At 47.8% G+C, this 25,260-nt stretch overlaps 2 protein-coding genes and 1 pseudogene across 2 annotated transcripts; all 3 read left to right on the forward strand.

Annotated features, from left to right (window-relative positions):
• Window positions 1–9,602: 9,602 nt before the first annotated feature.
• On the forward strand, window positions 9,603–15,205 carry LOC102927885 (uncharacterized). The gene is made up of 4 exons (XM_076562929.1): window positions 9,603–9,759; window positions 9,933–10,932; window positions 13,342–13,387; window positions 14,993–15,205. Exons 1-4 carry the CDS (start codon window positions 9,603–9,605, stop codon window positions 15,041–15,043), a joined length of 1,254 nt encoding a protein of 417 aa, XP_076419044.1. The 3' UTR covers window positions 15,044–15,205.
• A 2,593-nt stretch (window positions 15,206–17,798) lies between these two features.
• On the forward strand, window positions 17,799–17,896 carry LOC121825890 (U6 spliceosomal RNA; annotated as a pseudogene).
• A 4,617-nt stretch (window positions 17,897–22,513) lies between these two features.
• Window positions 22,514–23,958, forward strand: LOC102920478 (uncharacterized). Its single transcript, XM_006993596.4, has 3 exons — window positions 22,514–22,701; window positions 22,965–23,295; window positions 23,556–23,958. Exons 1-3 carry the CDS (start codon window positions 22,620–22,622, stop codon window positions 23,629–23,631), a joined length of 489 nt encoding a protein of 162 aa, XP_006993658.1. The 5' UTR covers window positions 22,514–22,619; the 3' UTR covers window positions 23,632–23,958.
• The last annotated feature ends 1,302 nt before the right edge of the window (window positions 23,959–25,260 follow it).

Here is a 25,260-nt window from a genome sequence, read left to right on the forward strand (position 1 = left end):
AACAGGGTACCTCCTTCCATCTGTCAGATTGTTGGCAGAAGTTGCAAAGGTCCTATTAAATACCAGGATATGGGGTGCCTGTAAGTGGCCACTTGAATTGATATCTAAGGGGTATTGGGGCAAATTAAGCCCTTAAGTCAGGTGTAGATATGGAAGCAGGTGCATTTTCCATGAGTGAGATAGAAGATCCAAGGGCTGGAATCTCTAGTGTCCCAGAAATCCAGCGAGGACCACCAAAGAGGCACAGGCTGCTCAGTGGACCGTCATCCAAAAAAGCAGGGGTCGATGGGCTAAGAACCCCAGTGAGACACAGTTGCCTAATACCAGGACTTCTAGAAAAGCCAGAAGGCTGTGCTTGAGAAATAGAGCCTCATTCGTGGGAAATGGCCAGAAGTGAAAAGGGGGAAGGGTGGACTTACCAATCATCGGTGTTGGATGGAGAGTCCCAGCAATCTGCTAGGTAAGAAAGTAGGGCTGGGCCAGTGGCAGCTGACAGATGGGCTCTTGGCTTCTTTGGTGCCCATACCCCCCACCCCCTACCTTGGTGCCACATACCTAGGGCAGCAAATGTGTCCCTCAGGTCATTCTTGTCAATAAAGCCATCTCTGTTCTGGTCAAAAAAAAAAAAAAAAAGTAGGGCTGTTGCCCGAAGACCAGCCTCCAGGGTCCTGGCACATCTCAGACTTCCAGGACAACCTACCAGAGTCACAGCACCAAATGTTGTATTTTAAAAGCAGTGAGAGAAAGGAGTCACATCATACAACAGGGCCCATGTGGGAGGTTTATTGAGGGGAGGGTAGTGAAGGGGCAGAGAACAGTCCATGGGGACGAGAGCAAAGGAAGAAAAAGAGAAAGAGCCTTCTTTTTATAAGGGAACGTAGCAAATGCACACAGGGGGGTGCTCTTTTTGACTGCAGCTAAAGATGTATCATGTCAGGACCCCAAGGGCAGGCCAGTACAGATGCCTGAATGCTAACAGGTATCCCATCTCTGCTTACTACAGCTGGAACACAGCCCCTCATTCAATCACATCTTTCCCAGCTTTCTGTCTTTCACTGCCTAAGATTGGCTGTCCTGAAACTTGCTCTGTAAATCAGGCTGGCCTCAAACTCAGAGATCCACCAGCCTCTGCCTTTCCAGTGCTGGGATTAAAGATGTAAAGGTGTGCACCACCACCATGCCCAACTCTAAGCTTTTCTTTAGTTTCTTTCAACAAGTTGGAAACTTAGCTGGGTGGAATCTAGCCCTGAGGTCACCATTCCCTTTATTCCATTTCTTAGTCCGTTTATCTCCTTGAACACAGGATTTAGCTCCATTCTACTTCCTGGTGCTCTTTTTTTTCTCCTCAAAATTTACTTTTTGTAATTTACTTTTTATAAATTACCCTGGCAATTTACTACTTTTTTTATTACAAACTACGAGAGGAAAAAAAATTAATTATCTCCATTACCCAGCTACAAACTATAACCTACAACAACTGCCTGCCTATAAGATACACTGGTGTCAGATAAGAGAGCTGGACCTGAGGTCATAAGAATGAGAAAGCTGCCCTTGCCCCTCACCAGCTGCAGCACTCGGGAGAGCAGGCCCCGCACCTCGCCTGGGCAGCACAGTAGAGCTGACTCTGTTTTCATAGGTGCAGGTGAGGCTGCCCCGACGTTGTGAGTGTAGGAAAGCTATCCCCACTACTTGTCTGCCATGCAGTGGCATGGGCGGGGTTTGATATGCCCTCCTTGCCCCTTGCCCCTCACTGCCTGCATCAGACAAGGGAGCTGACCTTTCCCTTACCAGCTACAGCACTCAGGAAAGCAAGCCCCGCTCCTCGCCTGGGCAGCACAGTAGAGCTGACCCAGCTGACAGGGGTGGGGGTGGGAGCAAACTGGCCCCGAGAATGTGAGCATAGGAGATTTGGCTCAACCCCTCATCTGCCATATGGTAGCACAGGCAGGTGGAGATGTCCCCCCCCCCCGCGCCCCCCCCCCCCCCCCCCCCGCCTCACACTACCTGTGACAGGTAGGAAAGCTGCTCCTGAGGTCATACGCATGGGAGAGCTGTCCCTGCCCCTCACTAGCTGCTGCACTCAGGAGAGTGGCTCCAATACCTTGCCTGGGCAAAATAGTCGAGCTGGCCCTGGTCGTGTAGGTGTGGGAGAGCCAACCCTGAGAGTGTGAAAGCAGGAGATCGGGCCCTGCCTCTTGCTCAGCAGGGATGAACGAGCCAGAGCAATGCTGGAAAGCTCACCCTGGTGATAAAGATGGGGGAGAGCTGGTGGGCTGACCAACCCTGCAACTACCCAGGCCCAGAGCCAGGGCTATGAGTTGGTGCACCCCATCTGTGATTTTTCCAGCGCACATGAAATGGCCAGTCCTGCAGACCCAAAGCTGCAGGATCTCCATGACACAGGGAAACAGCAGGATATCCAAGAGAAGTCCCGGTGAGGGCCCAGCATCAATAGTGCAGCAGAAAACAGAGGCCCCAAACCAGACCAATGACTCTTTACAATGAAAACTTGCAAGTAAAAATATATGGACAAAAAGGTTCACTGCATGACTCACTGTGTCACACTACAGCTTCTATGGTGAGAGTTTTCTTTTTTCTCTTAAATTTCATTTCATTTCATTTGGGAGCGGGGAGACTGCAAGGGCAGAAGGCAGATACACAGGGAGATGAATGGGATCAAGATGCCTGAAGGGAAAGACACAAAGAATAAATAAAAAAGTTTAAAAAATATGTACTGGTGCAATGGTAGCACAAATGTTATGGGGATAACCAACCACAATTTTTTAATGAATTTAAGGGCCATTGCATGAGATGGAATACCGCCTGACACTGCTAAAGTGGCCTATGGGACAGCCTAAGACATTCTGCTAAAATAACATGGCAATAAAATGACTCCTAATGACTTACTGCTATACCCTTCCATCGGCGTATCAGTCAACCTACATCACAGGAGCTTCTTCTTACAGTAGATATAAATTAACACAGAGACTCACAACTGGTCAGGGTGCAGAGAGTGAGAGACATTCAAGCACTCCATCCAAAATGGGATGTCTTCTCTTCAGGGCTCAGAGATCTATGTGGAAGAAGAGACAGACTGTAAGTGTCCAAGGTGACAACAGGTCTGCAGCACATATGAAACTACGGAGACTGTGAGAGCATGCACAAGACTTGCACAAGCCAGATGGGGGCATAGCACTGAGAAGGGAAAGTAGACATGGAGTCTCACCCCTACCCAAGAAGCTATTTGTAATTGATATTCACTGGCAAAGGGAAGGTCAGTTTTCTCTAATGAAATGTCACTGATTTTATCAACCATACTCCAGGGCAGGCACCGTGCCCAGGAGTAGTTGACTAACACAAAAGGAACTCCATGGTTTGTTTTTATTTGCTTAGTTGGTTCGGTTTGAGGGTGTGTGTCTCTTTGTGTGTGTGTGTGTGTGTGTGTGTGTGTGTGTGTGTGTGTCTGTGTCTGTGTCTGTGTGTCTGTGTCTGTGTGTACTTTTTGTTTTGTTTTGTTGTTGTTTTTGTCTTATTGGTTCTTTGCTTATTTGTTCTGATTTTCATTTTTGTGGGGATTTTTTAACTTTTTGTTGATTCCTCGTGGATTTTACATCATGCATCCCAACCCCACCCATCTCGCCGTCTCCTCACCTCTGTCCTCTGCCCTTGTGATCTCACCCCAAAACAAAACAAAATTTAAAAGTATAGCCTAAAAACAAGGCAAAACAAAAACAGAGAAAGAAAATTTTGGTGTGGAAACTGTAGTGTTGCCAAGTGAGTCACACAGTTTACCCCTGAGTCCATACATCTTTACTTGTAAGTGTTCTCTTTTTTTTTTTTTTTTTTTTCGGTTTTTCGAGACAGGGTTTCTCTGTGTAGCTTTGCACCTTTCCTGGAGCTCACTTGGTAGCCCAGGCTGGCCTCGAACTCACAGAGATCCGCCTGCCTCTGCCTCCTGAGTGCTGGGATTAAAGGCGTGCGCTACCAACGCCTGGCTGTAAGTGGTCTTTACAGTGGATTGTTGGTGTGGCTCGAGGCCTCTGGCTCCTGTTACCCTATTGATACTGGGCCCTCACTAGGACTTCCCCTGGATATCCTGTTGTTGTCCTGTGTCATGGAGATCCTGTAGCTTTGGATCTGTAGGTTCATCCCCTTCACATACTCCAGCAGTTCACAAATGAGATGGCTGTTGGAGTGAGCTAAGTCATATCCCTGGTTCCAGGCCTGGGTGGTAGCTGGGTTGGTCAGCCTGCCAGCTCTCCCTCATCATCAGCACTTGGGCAAGCTCTCCTGCACTGCGTTGGATAGCTCACCCGATGGTGCAGGCAGCAAGGAGCAGGGCCAGTACTCCTCCTCCCACACCATCAGGTCCCGCTCTCACCCACTCACACCACCAGGGCCAGCTCTACCCTTTTGCCCAGGCAAGGCATATGGGCCACTCTCCCAGTTGCTGCAGTTGGTGAGGAATAAGGCTAACTCTTCTGTTCTCATGTCCCAATGACAGCTCTCCTGCCTGCTGCTGTTGGCAAGCCATGGAGGGTGGAGGGCATATTTCCCCCACCCGTGCCACTACATGGCATATACTCTCACATCCACAGGCCCAGCTCACCTGCACCCCTGCCAACAGGGTCAACTTTAGTGTACTCCGCAGGTGAAGTGCAGGGCCTGCTCTCCTGATCTCATTCCCCCTGGAGTCATAGGTGGCAAGGGGCAATGGGGGAAGTGCATCTTTCCCTCACCCATGCCACCACATGGCTGGTAGGGGTGGGGGGGCAGGTCAGCTCTCTCCTGCTTTCATGCGCTCTGGGCTGGCTCACCTGCACCACCACCAAAAGGGTCAGCTCTACTGTGCTGCCCAGGTGAGGTGCAGTGCTGATAGGACTTTTTAATGATAGAGAGAAGGAACACAGAGTTGGATGGGGAGGGAGGTGGGCAGGTTCTGGTAGGAGTTGAGGGAGGGAGAAAACATGATTAAAATACATTGTATGGAAATTTTTTAAGTAAAAAGATAGCCATCACACCAAGAAAAAAAATAAATAAAAATTCTACAGGTACAAAATAGCATCTGGGCTAGTGAGATGGCTCAGCAGATAAAAGACCTTCCTACCAGTCCTGACAACCTGCTTTCCATACACCTTAGACCCACTTGGTGGGAAGAGAGAACTAACACAGGATGTCCACATATGCACCATGGCATGCACAGCCACCCATGAGCAAACAGATGAATAAAAATATATATTATAACAGTTATTTATGAGACAAATATGAATAAAATAACTGAATAAAAACCACTGAAGGGAGGGGCTCGCATGTGTGAGTAGGCAAAGAAGGTAATCTTGAAGAGGGGTCAACTGAGATTATTACATCTGAGGAATGGACAAGAAAACTATTGAAAAATATCAGCACAAGACACCATGAATCATGAGAACACCTGAGTAACTGCCGGAGATCTTTGAAGAGATGGAGAAAGGAGAAAAAAGAGCATTTAAAAAAAATAACAGAATGGATGAAAAAATGTGGTACATATACACAATGGAGTACTACTCAGCAGAGAAAAACAATGAAAGCATGAAATTTGCAGGCAAATGAATGGAACTAGAAAAAATCATCCTGAGTGAGGTAACCCAAACCCAGAAAGACAGTTATGGTATGTACTCACTCATAAGTGGATTCTAGATATAAAATAAAGAACAATCAGACCACAACCCATAGAACCATGGAGGCTATACATATAGCATTGGAGGTCCCTAGGACGACTGTGGCTTATAATAAATTTAGGTTTTACTCAATTATTGGAAAAAAATAGCCAAATGAATGGAAACACATGAACTATGAACCAAAGGCTGAGGGGCCCCCAACTAGATCAGGCCCTCTGAATAGGTGAGACAGTTGATTGGCTTGATCAGTTTGGGAGGCATCTAGGCAGTGGTACCAGATCCTGGGGTCATTGCATGAGTTGGCTGTTTGAAATCCGTGGCTTATGCAGGGACACTTGGCTCAGTCTGGGAGGAGGGGACTGGACCTGCCTGGACTGATTCTACCAGACAGATTGCAGTCCTCGGGGGAGGCTTTGCCCTGGAGGAGGTGGGAATGGGGGGTGGGCTGGGGGTAAGGGGAGGGTGTGGGAGGGGGGAGAACAGGGGAACCCGTGGCTGATATGTAGAACTGAATGGTATTGTAAAATAAAATAAAAGGAAAAAAATTAAAATAATAATAATAAAAAAAATAACAGCAAAATGACTAAATCTAGCAAAAACCTTCTCCAGTAGCCATGCAACACCTTAAGGCACAGAGCCAAAAACCACCCAACAAAAACCCCAATCCCAGACCTGAGAAACTCCCTTCGGAGCTATTGGACCGGGCTGTCCAAAAGATCCCAAAACATACAGCCTATGGCTGTTGCCCTTGGTTACACCCCAAATGTGGAAAGTAAGTCCCTATTGCTGAAAACACTATGCACTTCAGAAACAGGCCCAGAGACCCCTGAGCTGGAACTGACCTGAATACCCCCTCCCTAAGAACTAACTTTCATTGTACCAGAAGGTGCCATGCAAGCTTCAGCGGACGGAGGCAACACATTACCCTACCCAGCTAGGATGCCTAGGAACCACATCAATGACCAGCATGACACAATAACCCTAAGGATGAAGTGGTGGCATGCATACCTTGTCAGTAACAAATTGTACTTAAGACCTACTCAACAAGAGGAAGTACTAGAAACCTAGACTAGGCTTGTGAAGTCATGGTTATTGGAAGAGAATAACTGCAACCACTAATTTATTAAACCAGCATAATCCCTCACAAAAACCTATTAACATTTGTCCTTATACCCACTCCTCACCAAGAAAACTTCTCTTTATTACAGATGGACACCACTACAGAAAACCACAACCAATCAAATGAAGAGTTGTGGAGCCCAGTCCCAGTGGACACATCTCCAAAACACTCCTGTACCTAAGACTCCAGGAACATTGCTGAAGAGGGGGCAGAGAGATTCTAAGAGCCAGAGGATCAGAGAGTTTGTTGTGGGATTATGTCCTAGTAACACCAGAAACTGTACCCGTGAAGTTTAACCAATATGCCCATCCGAAGGCAAGCTGAACAAGGATGACACAAATGAGCATGGCAAACTTCACAGGGAAAAGCCCAGGAGGCCTTAACCGTACACACAGAACTACAGGTAACGGAGTAAAGCTAGGGACGGGAGAGGCGGTCCTCCCCCAGGGGAAAAGCACACCAACTGGTTGTCCAGTGCCAAATGGTCAGTCCTAAAAACATACATACCAGTAACTTAGGTGAACTCAACAGATTATATTTGGGAACACATATGTATATGCAAATACATATATGCATACAATAACAATTGATGAAAAAAGGCCATAAATTTGAAGGAGAGCAAAGAGAAGTCTATGGGACCACTTAGACGGAGGCATGAGAGGGGAGAAATGAAATGAAATTAATATCTCAAAAATAAACAAAAGAGCCAGGCGATGATGGCTCATGCCTTCAATGCCAGCACTTGGGAGGCAGAGCCAGGTGGATCTCTGTGAGTTTGAGGCCAGCCTGGTCTACAGAGTGAGTTCCAGGACAGTCAGAACTACATAGACCTCATATCAAAAAAAAAAAACAGAACAGCAATAACAAAAACAGGTAGGCCATACCACTGATGCATGTATAACTTATTTGCATTTCTATAGAAATATAATATGTAAAGTTTATATATTTGAACCAGCCATTAATTTAAAAAGAAAAAAATTAAAATTAAATCAGTCCATTGTTTTGCTTTACAGAAAAAAATTAGAAATTGCAGAAAAGAAATAAAGTCTTTTTCCCCCCAAAGAGACTCAAGTGTTGCAAATTGATCTCAAGCACATCTGTAGCCGAGGTTACTCTGAAGCTCTGATCTTAATGCCTCTCCTCCCCAAGTTCACAGATAACAGGCATTACAGGACTGGAAAACACCAGATCAGCCTCATGTAGTTTGGGAGCTCTAACCTATGATATTATTCAGGTGACACGAGGACACTGTCAATAAGCTACATCCCCTGCCCAAACATTGGTATCTCTATGACTGGCCCGACTAGACAGAAAAATTCTCCTGTTCTCAGCACCTTGCCAACCACAGTTTCAGGATTTAGAGCAAAGACGAGCAAAGGGCAGGAAATATGTATGTGATATATCAGAACTGGGAGGTGAGTCTTTTTCTGGGAGAATTCCTGGGGGGGGGGGCAGGTTTAGGGTTTGTTTTTGTTTTTCTTTTGTTTTTTTTTTTTTTTTTTTTTTTTTTGAGATGAGAGTTTCTTTGTGTAACAGCCCTGGCTGTCCTGGTGCTCGCTCTGTAGACCACGCCTACCTCTGCCTTCTGAGTGCTGGGATTAAGGGCCTGTGCCACATTGCCTAGCAGGATTCTTACTTCAGTACCAGGACTCTTGAATATTGCCAGCTCAGACATGGATCTGATGGAGATACACTAGTGTTTTAGGGCCCCTTCTATTCTAAGAGTGACCAGAACATGTTGGGAATAGTTGGCTGCCTTGGAACCAGTCTGACCACATGCCAGCGAAGGGGCTGCTTGACTGACAGTTCTGGGATGGAGACCAGGGTGTAAAGGCCTGCTCTTGACACTTTGACCATTCAGAGGAGAAACTAGAAGTGGGGAGGGGGGGTAACAAGAGAAAGGTGAGGAACCTGAGCACAGGTATGACAATTCTCACAGCTTTTGCCAGCACTCATGAAGGCTGAACAGTACTACTAAACTCCTCCCCAGTAGCCCTGGTGAAGATGAGCCCTCTGATCTGCCTGCTGAAGGACCAGCAGGCCCTGCAACCCTGACCAAGCTCCTGGAAAGGCCGAGCATGGAAGCATGACAGCCTCTAACTTCACTTTGTGTGAAAGCCCAAAGAAGAACCTCTCCCGCCGGGCGGCGGCGGCGCACGCTTTTAATCCCAGCACTCGGGAGGCAGAGTCAGGGGGATCTCTGTGAGTTCGAGGCCAGCCTGGTATCCAAAGCGAGTTCCAGGAAAAGGCGCAAAGCTACACAGAGAAACCCTGTCTCGAAAAAAACAAAAAAGAAGAAGAAGAAGAAGAAGAAGAAGAAGAAGAAGAAGAAGAAGAAGAAGAAGAAGAAGAAGAAGAAGAAGAAGAAGAAGAAGAAGAAGAAGAAGAAGAAGAAGCTCCCAGATAAACACATTAGCTTAATAACCATTCTCTGCCAAGTACCAGGGTCCCAGTATGGAGTACTAAACCAAGAGATGTGGTCCACACATTTCCACAAGGCCTCAGAATTGTTTTTTCTTTCTTACTCACTGCAGATTTGTTCCATAGTTGACCCCCATCCGTTGCCTAGGAAGAAAATTCACCAAGGCCAGGTGACTCAGACGCAACTTGGAAGGCCCCTTGTACAGCCTGCTTGTCTAGGAGCCATGTCTTCCCAGCAACCGGCCTGCTCATTGCAGCTCCAAAGGGCCACCAGTTCTTTTCTCGGGGGCTCAGCCCATAGCAACAGGAGTCAACCGGAAGCAAGGATAGCACGCCCATGACTGGATACATGTTAACACGCTGTACCAGGGTGGCGGACCGGAAGACAGCCCTGGTTGGTTGAGATGCTCTGCTTTAAGAACAGCAGAGGGCTCCACCTCAGACTCTTCAGCGGCACTGAGGACGGCGAGCCGCAAGCGACACGCGGCTTCGACAGTGTTCAGAACATGGAGCGTCCCCTGCTTCACGTGGGACCTGACGAGGACGAGGAAAACTGGAGTGGTCAGTGCCTTCTGGGAGTGGTGGGTTGGTGACGTCCGTGAGGGCACTGGTGTCCCTCAGAGGTGGACGGACGGACGGGCACTGCCCACTGCCGGCTTCGCCTTCCCTGGCGCCATAGCGACTTCGCACCACCCTGGGCCCCGTCACCCAATCTTTCTGTTTCCCACTTCTAGATGCGAGGGCACCCATGGTCTTGCCGGCTGGAGAGGGGAGAAATGAGGAAGCGAGTGGACAAGGCCAGCCTGGGCGGGAAGCCGCAGCAGCGGAAGGGGAAGGAGCAGGAGAATTAAGTGGAGAAGGCCCCTCGGCTGCTGATGCTGCAGGCCTCGAGGATGGCGGGAACCAAGAGGATCATGGCGCCTATGGCGGCGCCTATGGCGGCGCCTGGGAGAATGAGCAGCTTCCTCGGGAGCCGGTGCACGAGGGCATGGGGGGCAACGAGGGTGTGCCGCCGCCGCCGCCCGTGCCAGCGCCCGTGCCAGCGCCCATGCTAGCGCCCGTGCCAGCGCCCATGCCAGCGCCCGTGCTAGCGCCCGTGCCAGCGCCCATGCTAGCGCCCGTGCCAGCGCCCATGCCAGCGCCCATGCTAGCACCCGTGCCAGCGCCCATGCTAGCGCCCGTGCCAGCGCCCATGCCAGCGCCCGTGCCAGCGCCCGTGCCAGCGCCCATGCTACCGCCCGTGCCAGCGCCCATGCTACCGCCCGTGCCAGGGCCCGTGCCAGCACCCATGCCAGCGCCCATGCCAGCGCCCATGCCAGCGCCCGTGCCAGCGCCCGTGCCAGCGCCCATGCTACCGCCCATGCCAGCGCCCATGCTAGCGCCCGTGCCAGCGCCCGTGCCAGCGCCCGTGCTACCGCCCGTGCCAGGGCCCGTGCTAGCGCCCGTGCCAGCGCCCGTGCCAGCGCCCATGCTACCGCCCGTGCCAGGGCCCGTGCCAGTGCCCATGCTACCGCCCATGCTAGCGCCCATGCTACCGCCCGTGCCAGCGCCCGTGCTACCGCCCGTGCCAGCGCCCATGCTACCGCCCATGCCAGGGCCCGTGCCAGCGCCCATGCTAGCGCCCGTGCCAGCGCCAAGGTGCAAACGCGCCTCAAGCAACAGGTTCGCCCACTGGCAGCGGCACGAGCTGGAGAGTGTTTTCCAGCATACTCATTACATCACGGCAGACGTAAGGTGAGCAGATAGCCTGGCTTGGTGTCCTATTTGCTGGGAGCATGTGGTCCAGGGTTGTTGCTGTTTTTTTCCCCTGGTGCCCCTCTTACCCTCTATTTAAAATTATTTTATTTGTATTCATTTATTTTATTGTGTGTTTGCCATGTCATATGTACTGAGGTGCTAGGACAACGAGGGGAATCAGTCCTCTCTTCACCATGTGGCTCCCAGAGTCAAACTCAGGCCACTAGGTTAGCCAGCAAGTACCTTTTCCTGCTAAGCTATCTCCTCAGCCTCTCTCTTGCCCTCTTGAACAAAAGCCACCTACAACATCCAGGCTGCCAGACCCCATTCTCTGGCACTAGGGTTCCGGGTTGAGGGATGAGAACTAGTCAAACTGGGAATGAAGGTATTTTCATATACTTAATTGTAAAAAATTGGGCAGTGTCTGTTGATGGAAGGCCTTTGTTAAAATTTTTATACCTTTGGGGCTGGCAAGATGTCTCAGTGGTTAAGAGCACTTTCTGCTCTTAAAGAGGACCTGGGTTTGTTTCCCAGTGGCCACATGGCAGCTCACAACCATCTGTAACTCCAGTTCCATCTTCTGACCATCTCCTACGGCACCAGGCAAGAATGTGATACACATACATACATGCAGGCAAAATATTCACACACATGAAGTAAATGATTTTAAAATTTTTTTATATATCTGTGATCATATATTTCTTAAGTTGCATAAATGCAGCTATTAGTACAGTTCTCCCAATTACTGTCTTTTGGCCTCCCATTAAAATTTCTACTCCCTCCAAAAAAAATATATTCTCCATAAAAACAAGATTCCATATTGAACACAGTGGCTTCTGTCTATAATTGTAGCACTGGATGCGCCAATCAGACAACAGGAGTGAGTTCCAGGTAGCCTGGACTACAGAATGGTAGTGTCTCAAAACAGAAAAAAAAAAAATCTTCTATCATCTCAGTAATTGGGAGGCGGAGACAGATAGATAAAAAGTGCAAAGAAGTCCAAAATTGTCCTCAGTTATATAATGAGTTCCAAGCCAACCCAGTCTCTGTGAGTCCGTTTATGCAAGAATCTTGGACATATTCTACCTTGCCAGTGTCGTTTTTCTCCTGAATTTCCTGGTACAGGAACTCACTCTGTAGCTCAAGCTGAACTGGATCATACAAGGAGCATCATTCCCCAGCTTACTTCACTGGGAAAATTCAGAACTGGGCAGCCAGTATCGTGGAAAAAAAAAGAGCATTCACTTTGTGTCTGTTATGCTTTTAATATTTCATTTTCTGGGGTGGGTGAGATAGCTCCGTGGGCAAAGGTACTTGCCACCAAGTCTGAGAACCTGAATTCATCAGTACACACAATAGGAGAGAACTAACTTCTATTAGTTGTCCTCTGACCGACCGGCACAGGTGCACCCTGGCACGGGCACATCAAATAAATAAAATAAATGTACCGTATCACTTCCTTGAAGGTTTGACACCCTCCTATATTAAAAGGACATTAGAAATCCTAGGGTGCTTGTGGTGATATTGTGTTCCCCAAAATATTGTGCACCCTAATATTAATAAATCTTGGGTCAGAGAACAGAACAGCCACTAGATATAGAGGCCAGAAAATGGTGGCACACATGCCTTTAATCTTAGCATTCCAGAGGCAGAGATCCGCCTGGATCTCTGTGAGTTCAAGGCCACACTGGCAACAGCCAGGCATGGTGACACATGCCTTTAATCCCAGGAAGTAATGGCAGGAAGCAGAAGGGTATATAAGGCGTGAGGACCAGGAACTAGAGTCTGGTTAAGCTTTTAGGCTTTTAGCAGCAGTTCCGATGAGATTCATTCTGGATGAGGACACAGACTTCCAGTCTGAGGAAACAGGATCAGCTGAGGAATTGGTGAGGTGAGGTGGCTGTGGCTTGTTCTGTTTCTCTGATCTTTCAGCATTCACCCCAATACCTAGCTCCAGGTTTGTTTTTATTAATAAGACCCTTTAAGATTCATGCTACAGGTGCTTCCCATTAATCTGTCTTCTTTTGTTTGAATTTATCCTTCTGTCCTGACAAAGAGCCCCACATGAGTTTTTCCTGTGTGAATTTGTTTTATTAGCTTCTACTTTTTTTTAATAGACAGTTTCCTTCACTACCACACTCAGTTTTAGGAGTACCCCTCCTTTTTTTAGGTTTTTGCTGTCTATATTAGTGTTTTTCAAGTTGCTTATTAGGGACATGCTTGGCTTTTCATGCCTGTCAATGATGGGTTGGTAAAATAAAATTACTGGTAGAATTTGTTAAACTCAAAATCTCCAAGAAAGGGGGAGGATGGGACAAACATTTAAAAAGAAAGATAAAATGTCCTATCCATATTTTACTCTAGCCATGATGTCAAATACTGAACATCTGTCATTGTTTCCCTCAGGAAACAACTGGCAGCATCCATGGGTGTGAGTGAAGCCAAAGTGCAGGTGAGTGAACAGAAGTTTGATGGAATGCCTCACTAGGACTTCCTTCAGGTCTAGGACAGCTTTGTTCTGTCCATGAAGTTGCTGCCTTGTTGCTGACTTCACACTCTTACAAAAAATTACCTTTTAAAAAATATTGTTGTTGTTGTGATATTTTATATTTCATGGTTGTTTTGCATGCATTTATGTCTGTGAATCATGTGTGTTGTCTGGTGCCTGAAGAAGCCAGAAGAGGGTGTCAGATCTCCTGGAACTGGAGTTAAAGATGGTTGTGAACCACCATATGGGTGCTAGGAATCAAACCCAGGTCCTCTAGAAGAGGACCAGCACTTTTAACTGCTAAACCATCTCTCCAACCATCAAAACTACATTTATATTTATTTTTAACTTTTTTATTTATTTATTTTGGTTTTTCCAAGACAGGGTTTCTCTGTGTAGCCCTGGATGTCCTGGAACTTGCTCTGTAGACCTCAACCTCAGAGATCCCCCTGCCTCTGCCTTGGGAGTGCTGGGATTAAAGGCATGCACCAAAACTGCCCAGCCCAAAACTACCTTGTTAAAGACAGATTTTCTTTTTATTTCATTTACATGTATGTATGTGTCCATGTATACAGCATATTGTGGGCATTAGATCATCCAGAGCTGGAATTACAGGTAGGTGTGAGCCTCACAATCTGGATGCTCGGAACCAAGCACAGGACCCTTGCAAGAGCAGCAAGTGTTCTTGCCTACTGAAACCTCTCCCTAGAATTTTGTGATCTTTGTAAAAAAAAAAGGTAGAAAGGGGAATAAGATAGCCTTACCATACAGAAATGGCTCATTTCAAGATGGAACACAACTTCCTGAAGGAAAAAAAAAGGAGTGAGTACTAAGCTACCTTCACTCCCTAAATACATATATATTATACACACTTATCCTATGGATAAATTATAAATATGTGCTTGAGTTATAAAAGTGCATGCACAGTATATATACACATAGTTGTACTATATATAGATAAATAAGATACATAAACATGTATATATCTTGTACAACTCCTTTTAACATTAGTATCCTTTAAGTAGAATGTCTCTGTAGAAACATCTCACTGTGGTTATGACACACAAAGGATTCAAATTAGTGTAGCTAGGTGTTCCATGATCCTAAATGTTTGAAATACTGAAAAGTAAGCATAGATTCTATCCTTACAGGAGTAATTTGGGTGTGTGGATAGTGGACAGGCAGAACCCAGCACTGATAATGTTGATGTAAGCTTGGTTAAAGAGAGTGTGATAAGAATGGGAAAGTGTAGAGTCCAAATGCCTGGTCCCTCTGCTGTTTTGAAGCATCTGGTGAGGCCACACAGATAAGGACACCCAGCTTCGTAATTATCTGAATCACGCTGGTGCATCTGCCTGAAAATCCTGCTGACTTCCTCCAGAGTGAATTACTGTAGGGAGGGGGGAAGGGACTATTTTGCAGTACTGTACCATGTTCCACACTCTCAGCCCCTCATAAATTAGAGCAGTATGGAAGAAAGGTCTTCTGGCAGATAAAGGACATGATGTGTATTAAATTATTATCTTAATTATTTATATGGTAAACCAATTTCTTTTTCTCCCATTATAGAACTGGTTTAAGAAGAAGAGAGAACAATACAGGAAATATCAAAAGCCATAAATAAAGGCCCAGAGATGCTCCTCCTGCTAGGCAGACCACATTACCCTGATGTCTATGGAGGGGCCCAGAAGCCAGATGCAGATGCTTTTCTTTCTGTTACCAACAACTTATTATTATACTCCTAAGCACTTGCATTTTCAATAAAGAAGTGAATTCTCAATATATTTGTTCATGCGTCTTCTAGAATAGTAAGATACTGAAGTAAGTGATCAGGGAAAGGCCTTTAAACAGGATGACAGGGACTCCTGCCATGAGGAAGTCATCATCAGTAGGCCCTGTATATTGCAGGAGCTTTCCTAGTGTGAGAATAGAGTTGTACTGACTCACACATTCTTTTTGTCCCCCTACCATGCTGTCCTCACCCCACCCTTGATAATGTGCAAGAGAGTCAGTGCAAGTCCCTAGGGAAAGACAGTGACTCGGTACCAGACCCTACTACTGGACCCAGTACCAGACCCTACTACTGGACCACCCTTTGAGAAACCAACTGCCATCAATCCTGCTTGATGACAACCTGCAGCTGTTCATCCACGACTGTCTTGAGGTAACGATGGTGGTTCAGAGGATCCACCGAGAAATAACAGACATTCCCCTGAAAGATCCCAGTGCAGTACTCTCTGTGGATGGGAGCAGCTTCATTAAAGATGGAACCAGGTATGTGGAGTTTTCAGTAGTTATTGTAACTGAAACAATTTAGGACCGGGTACCTCAGCCCAGAGAGCCGAAGTGATCACTCTAAGCCAGGCTCTCAGGTGGGGAAAGTCCATCACCATATACAAAGAGAGTCACTATGCTAACTACCACACATGTCCACAGTATGAATGAGGGCTTCTTACCACTGAGAAAAAGGACACTGAAAAAATTGAGAAAATCTTGACCCTCCTGGAGGCTATTTGGCTTTCCCTACAAATTGCTATTCTTCACTGTTGAGGACCTTGAAAAAAAATGATTCTCCTGAGACAGGAGGTAACCAGGCCTCTGACCTGCCTGCCTGGAAAACAGCCAGAAGACCAGTGGGGCCTATTGATACTCCACTGTTTTTCCTACTCTCTTAGCTGACACTGTAGCCTAAGGTCTATAACTCTGGCGGGAGTCCCTCAGTGGCTCTTTTACAATCTCTGGTTTCCCAGCTCAGGCTGCGTTTTCTAACTCACACTGTGAAGACAAGGGTGTTTTTGATTAACACCCGCTTTCCTCCCTTCCATCTTTACAGTTTTTTAAGGAAACAACAACAAAATCCACCCCAAAATCTCCCCCTCCTCCCTTTTTTCCTCCCCGTGAGGAACACTGTTTTCATCCATGTGCTTGCATCTCCCTCACGTTCCGCTTAAATTATTTTAATCCTTGGACCCAAGGAGGAGGCTGATGAAGGGGTGGATTTAAAAAAGTTCTTCCCTCCAAAGATCCAGAGATCTGTGATTGATATGTAAAATGAATAAAAAAAATCTTAATAAAAAAAGGGAAAAAATATTTTCAACTTAAAAAAAGTTCTTCCAAAATAGTGTGCCCGGGGAACAGGGTGGGGGTTTCGCAGCCGCCGCTGCTGCCACGAATGGTAGTAGTATCCACATCAACAGCAGCCTGAGCAGCAACCTCAGCAGGCTCCGAGCATGCCAAGGCCCAGTAGGCAGCTAGTGACTCCAAGCACCCAGACTGAGCCAAACCTACCAGCCAAGGCCAACAGCACCACCGTGCAGGCAGGCGTTGTTCCCTCATATGGCCTGCGCTGTGCATGCCCTGTGGGGAACCCTGAGCTCCGGCCATGCCGCGCACTCCCTCCTCCAGTATCCCGAGCCTGCCTTGCTCATGGACCATGATTCTATCTCCTGGGACACCTTCCTTCAGAGCGGCGCATCGCCCCACTGCAGCCCCAGAGCCGCTGGACCACCGGCAGCACTCCGACCTTCAAGCTCAGGATCTTCTTTCTCCCAGGGACAGGGACGCCCGGTGCATGGAGATTGTGCTCTGCGAACCTCTCCTGCCACACAAAGTTCACAGGAAGCCACAGCAAGTTGACTTCATGTGCTCCATGCTGGTCCTGGTGTGCTGTGCATGAGGCCTCTTCAGAAGCTTGAGCCACAAAACAGCTTCTGCTAGCAAACATGTTCTGCCAGACATGTAGCAAAATAGAAAGTTGTTGGCACTGATAAATGGAACTCCGCCAGCTAAGAACTGCACAGATCCTGCAGTTCACGAGTTCCCCACAGACTTGTTCTCCAATAAAGAGCGACCAAGCTTGGAGACCTAAGTACAATCCCTAAGGCCCACATAATGGAAGGAGTGACCAGACTTGTAAAAGTTGTTAGAATTCCTAGCCACTCCCCCAGCTACAAGACTGCACATGCTCTGTCCAGTAGCCAGGCAAGATGCTTAGTCATACTAAGGTCTTACATCCTACATAATCCGTACACTGCATGGTCACATAATCTATGCACATGCATGGTGTAGCTATGTAAGTCCATATGCGCATGCTTGCGGGGCGGGCGGGGGGGGGGGGACCTATAAAAGCAGGTTCCACCTATTTCTTCTCTCTCTTCCTGCATGGTCATTCCATAGGCCGATGCACACCCTTTCTATTCCCTTCCCTTAATAAACTCTTACAGCGGGTTTTGTTGTGCCTCGTGGCTTCACTCACAAGGTAAACAGTGCTGCTTAATAAAACAGTTGTCCTCTGGCCTCTACACACTACCATACAAACACACACATAAACAAACATAATAGAAGATAAAAAAAATATTTAAAAATAAAGCAGGGAGTGCTCGCACATATACTAAAATTAGAATGATACAGAGAAGATTAGCATGGCCCCGGGGCAAAGATGACATGCTAATTCATGAAGTGTTCCATATTTTTTTTTGTTTCAGAATAAACTATTTCTTACTTCCTTTTGAAAAAAATAATAAAGCAGGAAGCTTTCATGTGTGATAAGTTTTAGGTCTGCTGAAGGCCTTTTCACCGTTGCAAGAAACGAAATCAGACCAAATCAGGAAAAGCCCAGGTTTTTGTTTTTGTTTTTGTTTTTGTTTTTTTGGTTTTTTTTTTTTTTTTTTTTTTTTTTTTTTTGGTTTTTCGAGACAGGATTTCTCTGCGTAGCTTTGCGCCTTTCCTGGAGCTCACTTGGTAGCCCTGGCTGGCCTCAAACTCACAGAGATCCGCCTGGCTCTGCCTCCCAAGTGCTGGGATTAAAGGCGTGCGCCACCGCCCGGCTAAGCCCAGGTTTAATGGGTAAAGTGCTCCGGGGCAATTCTCCAGCCCCCAGAGCCACGAGTCTGCTTTCTGGATCCGCTTATATATGCTCCGTGGGAGTCATCCTGAGCCTCTCTGGGGGAGGAGCTGTGTTTGGCAGAATTTAAAGGGGCGGGTTTGGGGAGGAGCTATGTTTGGCAGGCTTTGAAGGGGCGGGTTTGGGGAGGAGCTGTGTTTGGCGGGCTTTGAAGGGGCGGGTTTGGGGAGGAGCTGTGTTTGGCGGGCTTTGAAGGGGCGGGTTTGGGGAGGAGCTGTGTTTGGCGGGCTTTGAAGGGGTGGATTTGGGGAAAGAGATGGGGAAGGGAGCCTAGGTGGATCTTCCACCAGACTCCTTCCAAACATTCCAGACTCTTTGGGTATAAAGACACCAGTTCAAGTCTGACTACTTCCTGCAGGCATTGGGCAATGTGGGAAAGAGGAGTCAGGAATTGGTGAGCTCACATTCAACAGGAGGTGTGAGTGGAGGACCATCCAGTTAATTTTCATCCTGGAGACCTCAGGCATCTATTTCTTGAGGAATCAAAGAGGGCAAGTTTAAGGGGAAAAAATAGATTATTAACATCTGCCCTAGTTGTACTTACTGTACAGAGCAGAAGAGCAGATAGGCCCTTTAGTGGGACATCTTGGAAAACTGGAGGGTGGAGGGTCCCAGCTGCTGGACAGACCATGTATCCTGAATAGGTGCCCGCTTGAGCCTGGAGAGATGGTACCAGCATAGATGTCGAGATAGCCGAAGGGGTGGTGAGGATCACAGTATAAGGTCCTGTCCATTGGGGCTCAGGAGACTTAGGAGCTAGCTGTTTGAGGAGTATTCTGTCCCCTGGGGAGAGTGGGACAGGCTCAGAGGCAGATGGGTCTGTTGGTGTTGGGGCAGGGAGATAGCTGTCAGCATGTGAATGGAGATGGGAACCTCAGAAGAGAGAGGTGGGGAGGAGCCTGGCCAGTGGGGAAGTTAGGGCTGGGAGGTGGTGATTGAGGAGGAAGGGCCTTCCATAAAGGAGTTCAAAAGGGCTCAGGCCTGTAAGAGAGCATGGGGTGGTCTGGAGGCGGGTAAGGGCAGTGGGGAGAAGGAGGGCCAAGATAACCTGAGTTCAATGGAGAGCTTGGTGAGCTGTGGTTTGATGAGTCCATTGGCCTTCTCAACCTTTCCTGGTTGGTGTCCTGGAAGCTGATGCAGAGGCTGACATTTCTGGAGGGCCCCTGTGAATGGACCTGTGAAATACTCAGGAGAGTGTGACAGCCAAGGTGAGTGTGACCCCAAAAAGGCTGAGAACATTGCAATCAAGCAGAGATGCAGGGCAAGCACGAATGACCAGAAAAAAGTGTGAGAAGAATCGCCCTGCAAGAATGCAGGGAAGTGTCAGGGTCTTAAGTGGGAAGGAAGGGATCCCGTCCACCCCTGTGACAGAAATTGGTGAGGGAACCGTAGGACCTGAGTGAGATGTCAAAACAGAATAGGTAGCTCCCATGTCCAAAAGAAAGTCAACTGACTTTCCTGTTACCTGCAGCGTCACCCTAGGCTCGGAAGAGGGCAATGGGAGTCAGCAGATCTAGGCCATGTCCGTTCTCCGCCAGGCTTAGGAGTTCCCAGTTGCCAGAGTTGGTGAGACCTCCATGGCATGACATAGAGGATGAGCCTGCAAGGGGGCATTCTGATTTCCAGTGCCCAGGCTGTCGGTGGCTGGGGGTCAGGGGCAATACTGCGACCAGTGGCCCTGCTGGCTGCATTTGAAACAATTTTTTTGGAGGAGTTGACTTGGGCTGAGTTCTGGTGGGATGGAGCCTCATGGCCGACTTCCCTTGGACCCCTTGTGGGGGCCCTGGTGTCCTCAGAGCAGTTGCTAAGGCTTGGACTTGGAGCGTGTTCTGTTGCAGCCTTGTCTGTTGGGGTGACTCCGCTGTCATTCTCGAGCATTAAGAACTTTAGAAGCCGTTTTCACCAATTCCTGTAGGGGAGTTTGGGGACCTTCCTCAGCCTTTTTAAATTTTTTCTAATATCTGGTGCTGACTGAGAAATGAAAAGGGTGGGAAGGCAGGAGTCTGGTGAGACTGAATATAAGAAGAAACTGAGGAAGATTTGGGGGCATTAGGCCAGTGTATAGGCTGAGGTATTGGGCGATAGGGAAGAGCAATGGGGGGAGGGGAGGACCGGAAGGAAGGTAAGGAGGAGGAATTTGGTCTTGGATTTTTGGTCGTGGAGGAGGAGGTTGGGTAGGTAGAGTTTGGGGGAAGTGGGGAATGGATCAGTGCTGTGAGACATTGGCCCCTGTAGGGAGAGTGGGAATGTAGAACCCAAAAACCGTGGACGTAGGGCAGTTCTGTCCAGTTATCTCAGATAGCCGCAATTTGAATAGATTTTGTAAAAGACCCCACAGGGGCATTTGGGGATGAGGCTTTGAATGGCAAGTGCCATTTCTCAAGTCTATGCTGAGACCTGAAACCTAGCACAATGTGTCCACTGTGGTAAATCTTGGGTCAAAAACGGGGGTGGGTGGGGGTGGGAAATTCCCTTCAACAGAACGTCTTCTGGAGAAGGGGTCCCACAGAACAAAGGCAGCCCTCTGCACCAGAACGGGTTGGGTAGAGCAGAGGCAGCCCTCGGCACCAGAATGGGTTAGGTGGAGCGGAGGCAGCCCTCGGCACCGGAACGGGCTAGATGGAGCGGAGGCAGCCCTCTGCACCAGAACGGGCTGGATGGAGCGGAGGCAGCCCTTTCCACTAGAACAGGTCGTGGTGGAGCAAAGGCAGTCCTGTGCTCCAGAATGGGTCAAGGACCTGGCTCTGCTGCGACTCCGGCAAGACACCCAGAAAAACAAACAGGCCCTGGGCCTCCTAGGCAAGAACTTGGAAAGGGCAACTTACCCAGCCAAGAGCCGATCTTAGTCTAGCAGATGTGGGGGAGAGGGGTGTTTTCCCACCAAGCGGCCCTAGGACAATGGGGAAAACTCAATCCCCCCTCGGTGGAACCTCCAGATGATAAGTGTTAGGCCTCCTAAAGGCCTCTCCATCAAGGCAGCAAACAAAATCAGATAGAATTGGAAAGCCCAGGTTTAATGGGTAAAGCGATCCCAGGCAATTCCCTGGCCCCCAGAGAGGAGACAGGGACATGAGACCGGAAGAATTATGAGTCTGTTTTCTGGGAGCCACTTATACATCCCCTTGTGGGAGTTGTCCTGAGCCTCCCTTTCAGGGAGGAGCAGTGTTGGGCAGGCTTTGAAGGGGCGGGATTAGGGAAGAGACAGTGAAGGGAGCCGAGGAGGATCTTCCACCAGACTCCTTCCAAACATTCCAGACTCTTCAGGTAGGGGCTGAGGTGGAGCTCCACCCAAACAATGTGAGCATCCAGAATCCCAAACTCCAGCAACACGGACACCTTGCCACACATGGCTCAATGAGCTTTTTGTATGTATGTGGTTGGCAAACTCATATTGTGTAAACTACTGCTTGATTGATTTTATTTACAACTTAGGGACTTTAGAAAGGAATGGGTCAGGACCCTAGGGCAAGAAGTGTTGCCTTTCTTCTGAGATAGCTGAGCTTTGAGAGACTACTTCCATCACTCTAGCACTTGAGGCAGGAAGACATCACACAACAAATGCGCATGAGCACCTTGGGGCGGGGGGGGGGGAGGGAGGGGCTTTTACCATAGGCTCATAAGTTCACGCGAGATTTCACTCTCGCTCCTCTGCCCCTCCCCTCACAAGCTTGCCCTCCCAACAGCCACCCAGTCCCCACAATCTCATGTACTTTGTAGTCTGCCCAATCCCCAGCATAGTGTGTATGCACATTCCAGTCCCCCAATCCCTAGCATTGTGTGTATATGTGTCCCAGCCCATCCAACGGCCAGGGACGGATGCCTCTAGACTATCCAATCTCCAGCGTCAAATATGTCACAGTCCGTCCAATCACAAACCTTATACGCATCCTAGCCTGTCCAATCACCAGTGTACTGTGTACCTGCTACTTGTCCAATCCCTAGCCTTGTGTGTCTGTGCGTCCCAGCCCATCCAATCACCGGGATGGGCACCTCTAGACTGTCCAATCTGCAGCGTCAAATGTATCACAGTCCGTCCAATCACAAACCTTTTCCGCGTCCTAGCCTGTCCAATCACCAGTGTAGTAGTACCTGTAATTTGTCCAATCCCCGACATCGAACATTTCACAGCCGTCCAATCCCCATCTCCGCGAACGTCATAGTCAGTACAATTCCCTTAAGTTCGTTAGCTTCTCAAAGCTTGGAGCAGAACGGTTGGCGGTGGCACAGCGAGCGGTCGTCCCGCTGCCATCTTGCCGAGCAGACCTACTGAGAGAGCTCAAAGACACCTTCGAAATGGATCGTCCCCTCAACTTTGAGGACGAGGACTCCGGCTACCAGAGCCTGGGAGTTGGTGCTTACTTGGAAGAAGCCAAAGGTCGGTGCTTGGCCTACAATTGGGAAATTGAAGGACCTCTCCCCACAGAGAAACCTCTAGGGGAATTTGGCGGCTAAAGCCCCAAAAAAACAAGCTCTGTGGGGGACATAGGTGGATAGGGTGGTACTGGATGCCACCAACGATACTCCTTGCTGGTGGCACTTAGATGTGGGGTGTGGGGCCGAACGCCTTTGTGTGTTTCTGTCAGTAGTCTGTCTCTCAATCTCTTGGCATCTCGGTTCTCTCTTTATCCTCCTTTTCAGAAGCCAAGCCTCCTGAGATCAATGTAGGGGCAGGAGGCGATGGTGGTGACCAAATCTGGCCCAAACCCGATTTGGAAGTAGCTGCGGGAGAGGGCAGCACTCTTGGTTTCGTAGATGTCGGTGCGGGAGCACCTGGCACCAAGACCGATGAGGAAAACAAGGGCTATGGTGTGCAGGACCAGGACCAGCCAGCCCTCGAGGCTGCGGCCGGGATGCCGCAACTCGAGGATGATGCTAATCTCCACATGATCTGCAGCGCCTTCAGCAGGCTGCAGCTTAGCGAGCTGGAACGCATTTTCCAGCGCACTCAGTTCCCCGACGTGTTTGTGCGGTAAATCTCTTGCTCTAGGGGACAGGAAGTTTCTTCCAGGGATGCCTTGGGTTTGTTTCTCCCAGTTTCCTTCTCTCCCCTCCGTAGTCAGAAGCTCTAGGGCCCACTGGGTGGGAGCAATCATCTTTCCCAAGCTTAGTGTCCCCAACTCTTGGGATCGTAGCACTTGAGAAGCAGAGGCAGGAGGGTCACCACCAGTTTAATGCATTTCATTTTACCTATAACAAAATCTTGAACGTTTGCTGTTTTCTTCCCCTTAGGAAGGAGCTCGAAATACCGGTGAATGTTGAAGCCAACGCTGAGCCCTGTGAACCTGAAGATGAAGTGTCCAAGTAGTCTCTCTCAAACCCGCAAAAGGATCTTCACATTTTTCTCCTAGTTATCCTTATATTAATTGACTACCTGCCCCATGTTTGTGAAATTAGTAAAATTTGGGAGGAGTAAGAAATGAAATAAGTAAATTTCATCATATTTCATTACCTATCTAATATTTGTCAATTAAAATTTAAAATTGGCATTTGGGGTAATTAAAATAAAAAATGGAATAAACATCAAATGGGAATCTCACAAAAAGAATAGTAACTTGCTAATGGAAAAAAGAAAAGGAACCAACCTGCTCCTCCTGTTTACTGTCTAAGACTAAATAAAATTTAACTGTTTTAACACTGCTGCTGCTGTTGTTCAGGGAATACCGGGTGGAGTTGCGTTCCGTATCATTCTAACCTGGGAAACTTGCAAAGTAGTTTACCGGGACTTAACTTTGTAATTCCTATAATCATTTTTAAAACAGGTTTGGAAAGACCACTCAGCAGTTAAGAGCACTAGCTGCTCTTCCAGAGGAACCAAGTTCAATTCCCAGCAACCACACAGTGGTTCACAATTGTTCGTGACTCTGGTGCCAGAAAATCTGATACTGTTCTGGCTTCCCTGTGCACATGGCACACACGTGGTGTACAGACACATACAGCCAAAACATCCATACAAATAATTTTTAATTAAAATACATAGACTTAGTTCATTGAATGAGTTTATGTTTTAGCATTGGAGTAAAAAAAAAAAGTTTACCCAGAACACACCATATAAACAATTAATATATATTTAGATCTGATGAGGGAGGTAGCTCAAAAGACAAAGTGTCTAATTGCCCTGATTTTAGCCTATAGTAATGTAATATGGAAAGTCCTAACTCTGGGTTTTCATCTTTCTAGAATAGTTGTGTCATCTGAAGTCACTGCCAAAATATATCAGGCTGGAGGGTAGGTAAAACATCGACAAATTGGGTATTTCTCTAAAGTTAGAACAAAGAACAGTCCAGAGGCTGGGGCAGTTGGCTCAGAGGATAAAAGTGTTTGCCCAAAAGCTTGAAAACCCAGCTTCAATTCCAGGATGGAAGGAGAGAGTAGACTCCAAAAATTGTCCTCAGCATGCACTCAGAACACACACAATTATTAAAAAAAAAAAAAAAAACTAGAGAAACTGGCTCAGTTATGAGCAAGGTGTATTGCTCTTGCAGAGAACTCTTTGGTTCCCAGTACAAAGGTCAGGTAACTCTCCAGGAAATTTTATTCTCTTGACCTCTAAGGGCTCCTGCATTCCCGTGCACATACATTCCCACACACATTCACACATCTAGAATAAAGAATAACAGTGAATTAGATGACAACTAAATAGCTTGAAGATAGGGCACAAATTGAACTTTGAATATTCTCCAGAAATTTCCAGTGTTTAAGACTTTTTCAGGTTATCTTCTTAGGGGTTTTTTCCCTTTGTTTTATTTAAGACAGGCTTGTTATAGCCCTGGCTTCCCTGGTAGTAACTGTGTATCCCAGACTGGACTAAGAATGCACAGCAACCAATACTCCTGTCTTAGGTACCCAGGTGTTCGGATTTATCACGATGCTTATGTTGTAGTAGTGTGTGTGTGTGTGTGTGTGTGTGTGTGTGTGTGTGTGTGTGTGTGTGTGT

The sequence above is a fragment of the Peromyscus maniculatus genome, chromosome X (assembly GCF_049852395.1).
Source record: "Peromyscus maniculatus bairdii isolate BWxNUB_F1_BW_parent chromosome X, HU_Pman_BW_mat_3.1, whole genome shotgun sequence".
In the NCBI taxonomy this organism is placed as follows: domain Eukaryota; kingdom Metazoa; phylum Chordata; class Mammalia; order Rodentia; family Cricetidae; genus Peromyscus; species Peromyscus maniculatus.